Here is an 11,162-nt window from a genome sequence, read left to right as displayed (position 1 = left end):
GTATTTATATATATAGGCATGTTTTATTATTATTATTATTATTATTATTTTTTTTTTTGGAGTTGTGGTGGATCTAAAAATCTGAGATATGTGTTTATATATATACAAATAAATATGTTTATACGGACATAAAATAGGTGACTTCCTCTTTATAAATTTGCTCTGGAATTATTATTATTGTTTTTGTTAATAATGATGATAATGATTTGCAACACATGGACACACACACACAGAAAGAGAGAGAACAAGTAGAATAGGATTTTTTTTTTTGAACAAATAGGGGTTGGTTTGCCTATTAAATTTGGTCAGTTATTTGAACAGATAAGGGGTTAGTTTGGTTATCAAATTTGGTCAAATATTTGAACAGATAAAGGAAACAAAATAAATAGATAATCAAAAATTTTGAATAATAAATTTGGACAGATAAAATTTTATTTGGATAAATATTTAAACAAATAAGGAAAATTTGAATTAAAAAGATTAAAACATTAAATAGATAGGGGTAAAAAAATTGAACATATAGGAAAAAAAATTAAACAGAAAAATTTAAACATATATATATATATATATTTTATATATAGATACTCAACAAAAGTCAATAGATAAATTTAAAAGTAATATTAGAACAAAATGTCCTTTAAAACAAATAAAAAATTTCTTACCAAACTATTTCACAGAGGGTGGATCCTCTCACTAAAAAAATCCATTGTACTTGGGGGTTGTTTGGAGTGTCTTAAATAAATGTATTTTTTATCTTTTTAGACTAAAAAGTAGAGGGAAAAAATATGGATGTTTGTGTTAACTTTTTGACTTTTTATAGAAAAATGTGTATTAAAAAATTGTATAAATTAGTGTGTAAGAAAAAATTAAGATTGAGAATTGTGCAGCCGTACTTTTTGACTTTTGGTGAATTGTGATAACTGTTTAACTTTTTGAGTAACTTTTTGACTTTTTAACTTTCTTTTAACTTGCTAAACTTGACCTTAATACCTTATATCCTTCTTAACTAAGATTTTTCAACAATTATCTCTTCTTAACTAAGATTTTTCAACAATTATCTCAATAAAGAATGACATGATGTAAGTAGAGAGAATTACATTCCAATAAAACATAAATTGTTTTTATACAAACATGGCGTACACCCCCGCACCTTTTTCACTGTGTCTCCTTATAAAGTCACTTATACCTTATACATTTTTATAAATTTTTTTCTATCCCAATATGTTGTAGTTCCCTTGGTAAGTTTTGCAAACAAAATTTATAGGAACGCTAGGACTTGCCTCCACTCTACTATCTAAATTAGAGGGTCTAATCTGGTTTATTGGGCTTACTTTTAAGTCCATTTACGATAATTCGAATCGTTCATATTTTAAGATTTATTGAGTATATTATTCCTGTAAAAAATCACATCAATCGGATAACGGATATTATATATTCGGATAATTTTTTTATGAACCGTTAATTTTTTAACCGTTAATTTTTTTCAAAAAAAAATTGATTTGAATATATAGTATCCGTTATTGATCGACATAATTTTTTACAAGAATAATATACTTAATAAATTTTAAAATATAAATAATTTTAATTATTAAAAAAAAACCTTAAAATAGACCCAGTAAACCGAGGACCATCCCATAACTAGACCGGAGACAGTCCGGTCCCTTATAGGAAAACGAAAACAGAATTTTGTTATTAACGGAAAACGACGACGCCGAAGTGGATAATAATAAAGACAAATAAAACAAAAAGACAATAATAAAAAAAAAAGTTTGAAACTTGCGTTAGAATAGAGTGAGTGAAACTAACATCACCATTCACCACCCCCCGAGGAGAGAGAGAGAAATGCTGTAACTGAAGCAGTTCAACACGCAAAACCAATTAGTGTTTGTTTCGCGAGAAAATTCCCCATTCGGATCCACTCTATTCAAACGCTTCATCGATCTGGCAGAGCGTGGGCGCCAGAGTAAATCGCTGTTTCGGTGATCTTCTGAGTCGAAATCGTTCACTCCCACTCTCAATCCCAACTCCATTGTTTCTTTTCGTGATCTCTCTCTCTTTCTCACCTACTCTCCTCCTAACCGAACCCCATCCAAGCCCTCATCACACAACCACCCTTTCGTTCTGTAAGTTTTTACTTCTCTGTGTGTGTGTGTAAAATTTGTAGTTAATTTATACTCGAAAATAACTCTTTTGGATAGATTGACGATCTGTAAATTCTAATTCTTGTTTAGTTTCACTGTAATTTATAGATTCTTGATAGTTATGAAAAGTGCAATGCTAGATCCTAGAGTTTTATCATTTTTTTTTTTTATCAAATGTGGGTCTCACCACGCCATGAGACAAATTTTTTTACCAAATAGCTCACATGGTGGTCCCACCACAACAGGTGACACATTTGGTAAAAAATTCGATAAGACTTTTGGGGTTGCCTAAAATGCCCTTTCACATTTTCCATCCAAATTAATAGGAAGTGAATTACAGGAATTTATATTTTCAAATGCTCAAATGACCATGGTCATGTGCACATAATCTAGTAAGTGACGTTTTTGGTAGGAAGAATATAAGGTTATTTATGTCAATTTATATTTGTCATCAACGAAAGCTAGTGGAGCGTTTTAGTTCACAAGCCACAATAGGTTGAGTGATTATTTTCAAATGACGGGTTATGTGCACATGACTTACACTATGTTTATCCTAAAAAAATATGGAGACTTTTTTACATACACACGAAGGGTTTACTTGTTACTAATTGTTGAATATTGGCTTAGATTCTCCATGTGAATGGAAGCCATGAAAGCCAAATAAGGCTGCAAAATGAAGAAAGGAATGGATGTGGTGGAAAGCTATTTGTTGTAGGGTGGTTGTATAGAGTGTCTGCCGTTAATGTTGATGGTGGCTGGTCAATGGCTGAGTTGATTTTTTGGCTCTCCCATTTGTGTATTAATGGAGAGCATTGGAATGCAAGGGTGGTAGAGCGATAAGAGAAGTAGAGAGAGAGAATGCAAGAGCAGTAAAGCGAGAAAAGAAGTAGAGATGTATATATAGAGAGAGAGAGAGAGATATGAGGCTGAGAGTTGAGTTGAGTTGAGTTGAGAGAGTCTTGCCTCCTCCTCTAGATCACAATTCCTCCATTATTTGTATTCTTTTGTAATCTATCTAAATATAGTGAAATCTTGCTGCTCCATGGACATAGTTGCATTGCCGAATCACGTAAACCTTGTGTCTCTCCATTGTGTGTGTTTGATGGTGCTCATTTCTGGCCTCTGGGCACAACACTAATATAGTCTAGCCTCTATTCTTCTTTGGATCCATGTTTCACTCCATAGTATCAATGCATAGGAAATGAATGCATTTCCATACTATTCCATCTTAAATAAGTGAAATAGACATAATCATGGTTATGGTTTATCTATTTCACTTGTTCTATTGGATCTTCCGGAACCTATCATACATGGGTAAAATGAAATTTTCCCTAACAATAATAACAGTAAGGAAGGGATTGAATTATGATATTGATTTTATTGGGGTGGTGGTATATATGTAGATGATGAGTTTAGTATGGCCAGTGGAAAAGGAGTTTATGCCTTGACAAAAAGGAAATTTCCTTGAAATACATGCCGTTGCCGGCTTGGATTTCATGGTCAAAATTCAGACTACTTGTATTTATCTGATGATTATATTTCAGGGATTGAGAATAGCAATTAAAGCAAAAAAAAAAGGAAAAAAAGAAAAGAAAAGCAATTAGAGCAAAGGATGCTCATTTTGATAATTTTGGCTTAGCTTGTGATTTGTATTGTAAGTTGCAATTCACTTGTTAAAGGTTTTGGGAACTGTTGAAGGGATATTAGTGAATCAGTGTGTCATGTGACTATGTGAGGAGATAGCAGTAACATTCCTAGTTAGGACTTCCATTTACAATATATATATCAAGAAATTGCAGATGCAGCTAGTTTATTATATATATATATATTTTTTTTTTTAATTTTATTGCATTTGACAAGGAGTTTTAAAGGGAGTGTTTGGTACAATAAATCAGTGGTTCTGTACTTGTGCTCTGTACTTGCCATGCGCAAGTACAACACGTGATGCACTTGCTTTTAGTATACTAAAAATTTAAGCTGACTACTGTTAAATGAGTAAATAGAATAAACATCGTCAAAAGTTTACTAGTGGGTTCTTTTTTTGGGTGGGGGGTTGTGCACAAATTCTCCTCCCCCTTCTTCAGATCTGAAAACTGAGTTTTTAAAATTGAAAATCTAGAAGAAGTAGCAATACTTTACTTCATATGATGGCATTTTACAAATTTGCTGCAAAAGGTGATGAGGCTGGTGAGTTATTGTTCGGCCTTTTAAGGATCAAAACGATTAAATTTTGATTCATTAGTTAAGTCACAATGTCGTGAGACTTTTTAATGTGACTGCAGGTTGTTGTGTGCCTAATTTGTTTTCATCATATGGTTCCTGTAGGATTCATGAAAACCTAATCACTGCAACTAGTTCTGTGGATGCAATGCATAGAAATTGAGTTAGTCTGACTTATTTCTTGTAAGAACTCAACTGTACCAAGTAAAGACAGCAAGCATCTTCACATATTTATTCATCAAAACTCTGGGGATGAAATATTACTTGCCACACCAGTTGTAAACTTGTGCAGATATGGTGTTTAGTAGAATTGCGGGAATTGTGTCAGCTGCAGCAACTCGTTTGTCAGCCCCAAAGTCTTCAGCCTTGCCATATGTATCATCTGGATTGTCACCTCCAACAAATTCTGTTCATGGTTATGGTTTGGCTAACTCTGGACTGAAAAATAATCTGCGACTCTCTTCTTCTCTCCAAGATTTCTCCGTGTACCGCCGACTGGATCCAGAACGAGGTGATTTTAACTCTGGAATTGATGCGAGTTTGATCTGTGCAAAACAGCCTCATGTCTTGCAGAGAGGAAATTCTGGGTCAAGTTTTTATAAGAAGGCATCACCTGGAATTCCTCTTGCACAAAAGAAGTGGATGCGTGTGATCATGGTTCTATTGTGCCTACTGCTATTTGCTATTCTTATATATGTGTTACAGTTCTATTATTTCAAGTGGTCTCAAGGAACATCCAAGTTCTATGTTGTACTTGACTGTGGTAGCACTGGGACCCGGGTTTATGTATATCAGGCATCCCTGAATCACAAGAAAGACGGAAGTCTCCCTATTCTATTGAAATCATTACCAGAGGGTCTTCGGAGAAAACGTAGTTCACAAAGTGGGCGTGCTTACAACAGAAGGGAGACTGAACCAGGGTTTGACAAATTGGTGCACAATGTGTCTGGCTTAAGGGGTGCAATAAAACCACTTATTCAGTGGGCAGAGAAGCAAATCCCCAAGCATGCACATAAGACCACTTCTCTATTCCTTCAAGCTACAGCAGGTGTTCGCAGGTTGCCAACTTCAGACTCGCAATGGCTTCTTAAAAATGCTTGGTCCATTTTGGACAGTTCACCCTTCTTGTGTCAAAAATATTGGATTAAGATTATCAGTGGCATGGAGGAAGCATATTATGGATGGGTAGCTTTGAACTATCACACTGGTGTCTTGGGGGCTATCCCCAAAAAAGCAACATTTGGTTCACTTGACTTAGGTGGCTCATCCTTGCAAGTTACTTTTGAGAGCAAGGAAAAAGTGCATAGTGAAACTAGTTTAAAGCTGAGCATTGGTCCTGTTAACCATCATCTCAGTGCCTATTCACTTTCAGGCTATGGTTTGAATGATGCTTTTGACAAGTCTGTGTTTTATCTTCTGAAAAGGCTTCCCAAAATTAATAATGCAGATCTAGTTAGTGGAAACATTGAAATTAAGCACCCTTGCCTGCAATCTGGTTACAAAGAGCAATATGATTGTTCTCAATGTGCTTCTTCTATTTACCAAGGTGGGAATCCTCCGAGTGGAGGAAAAATTTTGGGTAAAGGTGGAAAGCTCAGAATTCCAATCCGGGTTATTGGTGCACCAAAATGGGAAGAGTGCAAGGCACTTGCAAAAGTTGCTGTCAATTTGTCTGAATGGTCAGATTTAAATCCAGGAATTGATTGCGAATTGCAGCCTTGTGCTCTTGCAAATAATCTGCCTCGTCCCTATGGCCAATTTTATGCAATGTCTGGTTTTTTTGTGGTATATCGCTTTTTTAACTTGAGTTCCGATGCCACACTTGATGATGTGTTAGAGAAGGGTCAGGAGTTTTGCAATAAAATTTGGGACATTGCAAAGAACAGTGTTGCTCCTCAGCCCTTTATAGAACAATACTGCTTCAGGGCACCATACATTGTGTTTCTATTGAGAGAGGGCTTGCACATTTCTGATAGCCGAGTAATTATTGGTTCTGGAAGTATTACTTGGACCCTTGGGGTTGCCCTATTGGAAGCTGGGAAGGCATTTTCTACCAGACCAGAGCGTAATGGTTATGAAATACTCCAGTTGAAGATTAAGCCAGTCATTCTTTCTGCTATATTGTTTGCTTCGCTTTTTTTCCTAATTTGTGCATTATCATGTGTTGGAAGTTGGATGCCAAGATTTTTTCGTAGTCCATATCTCCCCGTCTTTGGGCTTAACAATGCATCATCTACGTCTGTTCTCAACATTCCAACTCCTTTCCGGTTTCAGCGTTCAGGTAAATTCTTCTACATGACCATTATGGAAATTTTACTGTTGTAACATATTTGTCATTCAATGAAATCACTACCTGGTTTTGCTTGTATTTTTTGTGCTAGTTATCTATGTTACACGGACTCGGGTACAAGTGTTGGGTGTGGGTACTTATCTAGAGGTTGGATCCATCAAACCTCAAATTTAAGGGTATGCGGACTCGACAAAAAAGGGTCATATTTTTATATATTTAATCTATTTTGTGAGATATAGTGGTGTTAAATATAATATATTATGTCAAAAAGACATTTTACTTTTGTACAATTATATAACAGTATATGCACATAATGCACATAATGATAGTGTTAATTTAATACAAATATGTAAGAATTACTGAACACATATTCCACACTTTTGCCAAAGTCTCAAGTGTCTGACATTGGTATTGATATATTTTGAAGTTCATGTAACATAGCTAGTTATCGTTGTGAAATTATCTCTCTCATTTTTACAAGGAAACAATATCATGTTCCAACTTTCTGACACTTTCAGATTTCCTTATGAAGGAATTTCCTCATTCCAGGCAAAAATATCATATGACTGGTCCAAATCCAAAGTTTGTATTAGTAGTGGTAACAATAAACAATGTAAAGGTAACATCCAACCAAGAAGCCAGACCTGGACCTTAGTGTTTAGTTATTGAAATTGTCCTGCACATCAAGATTTGTGGATTACAACATTTTATTTGATCATGAATATAAAACTAGACAGCTAAACTTGTCTCATTTCAAATGATTTCTCTTTAGTAAGTGGCACGTTTCTAACCTACATAATGTTTTGGATACTGTTGATTTCTGAGCCAGATTGTTAATTAATGCATACAGGGAGAAGTTGATCCGCAAACAGAACTTAGTTTTTATTTTACTTGATGATTATGAAAGCTTGGGTAGCTCGCCATAAGAAGCTTCTTGGGTGATTGGAACCATGACTCCTGAGAATAAAAATTAAATTAGGCAGGGCACAGTAATTTGAGGCCCTTGTTAACCATGTATTATACACTCTTTCCTCTGTAGTATGCGTGAGCTTGTCAGTCACATATTGAGTGGTCTTAGCCATCTAAGCAATGATGACTGTCAAATAAATAAGGATTAATTATTTAGTTAAAATCAGCTTGCTCTCTCATGAATAAACCTGTACATTTATATCCCCTCAACTATAACAATGCATCACTTTCAATCCCTCCAAAAGGGGGGCATTTGTACAATTGTTATAGTTGAGGGGGTCAAAATGTACAGATTCATAAATGAGGCGGGTAAGGTGATATTTGTTAATAATTGAGGGAGCCTTGATGTAAATAAACTATCAATAAATAAATAGTGAAAAAAAAAAAAGGATAAGAAAGGAAGAAGAAAAAAAAAAATGAAGGTTGCGGTTGGTAGAGCTTTCTAAATATGATTTGAGAGTAGGAGTTGTATTTTGAGTTTGTCAGTTTTGGAATTATGATTTGAGTGTGGAAAATTTGTTTGGTAAAAGAGTTTTGAATTGAGTGGGGAATTTTTGATATGACATATGATATTTAATATAAAAACTTACAACTCATAACCAAACATACAATTCAAAATTCTATTAAAGCACATAAAAAAAATTTAAAAATTCGGAAAATATTTTTTTTGAATATATAAAAATTAACATATATCAATTGCGAAAAAAAATAAAAATAAAAAAATGTACTGTTCCGGTCAACCAGCCGGACGACCGGTTAGGCCAAATTTCAATTTTTTTTTTTTTTTTTTTTGAAAATCGGGCCTCACACAGAGTTTTCTGCAGAGTTGTGAAAAATTAATTCCAAATACCTATCCAAACATCATATTGAAATGTGGGGGTAGAATCACAGTTTGGAAATAGTTTCAAACACAGCCGAAAAGTCTATGAAATTGCAAAGTATGATGAGCTTATTCTCTCTCCTATACCATCTTTTTTCTTGGGGTTATTTACGTTCTGCTTTCATATGATATTCGATAATTCAGGGGATGGAAAAGTAAAGACACCACTAAGTCCAACAACCACAGGCGCCCAACAAAGACCATTTGACAGTGGAAATGGTTTCAGCAGCAGCAGCAGCAGCAGCATCCAGCTCAGTGAGTCTACCTTGTACCCAGCAACTAGCAGTGTCTTACATAGTTATTCCTCAGGTTGCTTGGGGCAGTTGCAATTTGACAATAGTGGCACGGCTGCTTCCTTCCGGACCCCTCATGGAAGTCAAATGCGTCTTCAAAGCAGGAGATCACAGTCTCGAGAAGACCTCAATTCTTCTCTTGCTGAAGCACACTTGGCAAAGGTTTTAAGCTCCTGAAGAAGTTTTGGTACATTAACCTAATTCATCTTCAAATTACATCTTACATAGAAAAAAGTTAGTTCTATTATTTTTTACCATATAGATAGAACTCTTTTTGGCTACACCATAGCTTTACACTTGGAAGTCGTATCTTTGATTTAAATTTTGTCTCATGTAATTTTTTTAACAAATCTCCCAAGTATATTACTAACTGCTCCATATAGAAAATTCAAATTATGATATTAGATGAAATTTTCTCATGATTCAACAACCTAAAATGCTCTTAAATGTAGGAAGAAATTTATTTTGTCTGGTATAGTGAAGGAATTATAAAGAATGTACAATTGTGGAACACACCAATCCTGTCTTCAGTTCTCATCAACATTGGTGTATCCGTTGCATCTAGTTTTTGTTTGTTTGTTTGTTTTTTGCGAAGTCTGAATTTAAGGATTATGCTTTCGACATTTATTGTGTCAATTGAAATTTGAATTGTTTCTTCAGATAGATAAAATTTCATACAGGACTTGCACGCATCCAATTATGATGATGGCTCTACACATTACCGATGTTTCAAATTTATTTGTCAAGGAGAAAGGTTCTAGGACCAATGATGTGGTTTTTATTTTATTTTATCGTAGAATCCAAATCCAGGGAAAGACAGTAATCTATTTTGCAAAGTGGGTTCCCTAAAAAATACTCAGCAGAGCTTTCATTTGTCAAATCCCAAGTCTGCCCTCTGCTGGCATATTTCATGTGCTTGTGAAGCTGTTCCTTGTATTGAAGGACATGTCGAAGCCCTAACACCATGACCAACCAATCCGACAGGCCTGAGTGATGGTTTCATCTTGAGAAGAAACTGTCTGATCTGACTTCAGCTGATCTGCTGGACCTAATGAAAAGTGTTTTACTTCATTAGTCAGTAAAATGGTGAAATTAATTCCAATGGAAAGCTAATTTTTGATGGGTAATATTTGTCTTTTATCCATGTCAAATCTGATTCTTGATTTATCTTTCTAGCATTATGTAATTTTTTTCTAACTACTTGTAATTTTTTTTATTTTTTTTTTGAGTAAATTATATTAGTAGTCTCTATATTTTAGCTCTTGTGTCATTTTAGTCCTTGCCATTTCAATTTGCTCGATTTTGATCTTTAATTTATGATTTTGTCTCAATTTAGTCCAATTGTTATAATTCCTAGTTTTTTTTTAGTTGAAAATACACACATGAGTAGTATCTGTTATATTTTTATAAACAAAATTATAAACTTGTTCAATTTAGTAAATTAATCTCAACAAACTCAGAATCATTTTTTAAAAAAAATCTTAATCGGCATTATCAATTGGACTAAATTAATATAAAATATAAAATTAAAGATCAAAATCAAGTTAATTGAAATTATAGAGACCAAATTAATACAAGAGTCAAAATGTAGAAATTGTCAATATAATTTATCCATTTTTTGAAATATATAATAAAGAAAAAGCATTTTTGTATACTTCCAGTTTTTTAATTTTTTTTTTTTGAATATCTCTAAGCAATCTGTGCGGTTAAAAATTGGGATTTTCCCAAGAGGCAGATTATGTTTCAAAGCGTCAAAAAATTGCTTTGATCAGATTATTGTAAGCTCATACTATGCTCTACTGGTTGATGCTACAACGTGGAAAATGAATTAAGTCTAATGTGATGTTTCATAATTTAATTCAGCATTTAAAATTTCAAATGTATTTCGTGCACAGAAGAAATCAAATACAGAATCATGTGAGACAAAAACTGTTCACATATTTCTTTGTCTCACATATGTACATTCTATGCGAATAGTTTTTATCTCACATTTGTACATTTTGTGTTTAATTCTTTCTGTACACCCAAACTTTCTCCATTTGGATATATGGATCACTCATTCAAGTAGTGTAACATTTAATTCTATGTAATATTCTAGGTGTGGATTTCAACAATGAATTTTGAGATTAATGGATTTGAAATAACACTGAATGTGGTTATTTAAAATCCTTCCATTCCATAAATGATTTTACTTTTAAACAAAATACTAACAAAGTGCATATTTTTTTTATCTTTATGCATCTTTTACTTTAGTTGCATATCAAATCTCTCATTTCAAATTCATGTATCAAATGAAATTTCAATGTATAGTGAAAATCAAATGACTATTTGATAACCATAATTAGTGTCACTTAAAAATTTAAGTGATT

The 11,162-nt window shown here is 33.6% G+C and overlaps 1 protein-coding gene across 5 annotated transcripts; it reads left to right on the top strand.

The window, feature by feature from the left end:
• The first annotated feature begins 1,759 nt into the window (after positions 1-1,759).
• On the top strand, positions 1,760-10,051 carry LOC114292463 (putative apyrase 7). Of its 5 annotated transcripts, none has more exons than XM_028236427.2 (4): positions 1,784-2,123; positions 4,467-6,642; positions 8,645-8,980; positions 9,474-10,051. In XM_028236427.2, the coding sequence occupies exons 2-3, from the start codon at positions 4,656-4,658 to the stop codon at positions 8,968-8,970; spliced, it is 2,313 nt and encodes a 770-aa protein (XP_028092228.2). In that variant the 5' UTR covers positions 1,784-2,123; positions 4,467-4,655; the 3' UTR covers positions 8,971-8,980; positions 9,474-10,051. The 5 variants fall into 5 exon arrangements, with proteins under 5 accessions (XP_082738719.1, XP_028092228.2, XP_028092226.2 ...); XM_028236425.2 differs by having other exon boundaries at positions 9,454-10,051; XM_028236428.2 differs by having other exon boundaries at positions 9,591-9,718.
• Positions 10,052-11,162: the final 1,111 nt, after the last annotated feature.

The sequence above is a fragment of the Camellia sinensis genome, chromosome 8 (assembly GCF_055761805.1).
Source record: "Camellia sinensis isolate YWXY chromosome 8, ASM5576180v1, whole genome shotgun sequence".
In the NCBI taxonomy this organism is placed as follows: Eukaryota; Viridiplantae; Streptophyta; class Magnoliopsida; order Ericales; family Theaceae; genus Camellia; species Camellia sinensis.
The sequence above is the reverse complement of the archived record's forward strand: the minus strand, read 5'-3'. Positions and strand labels throughout refer to the sequence as shown.

Excerpts from the sequence above, each read along its gene's own strand:
- LOC114292463 (XM_028236427.2), top strand. The coding sequence starts at position 4,656 with ATGGTGTTTAGTAGAATTGCGGGAATTGTGTCAGCTGCAGCAACTCGT. Across the intron at positions 6,643-8,644 it reads TTTCCGGTTTCAGCGTTCAG|GGGATGGAAAAGTAAAGACA; the intron begins GTAAATTCTTCT and ends TCGATAATTCAG.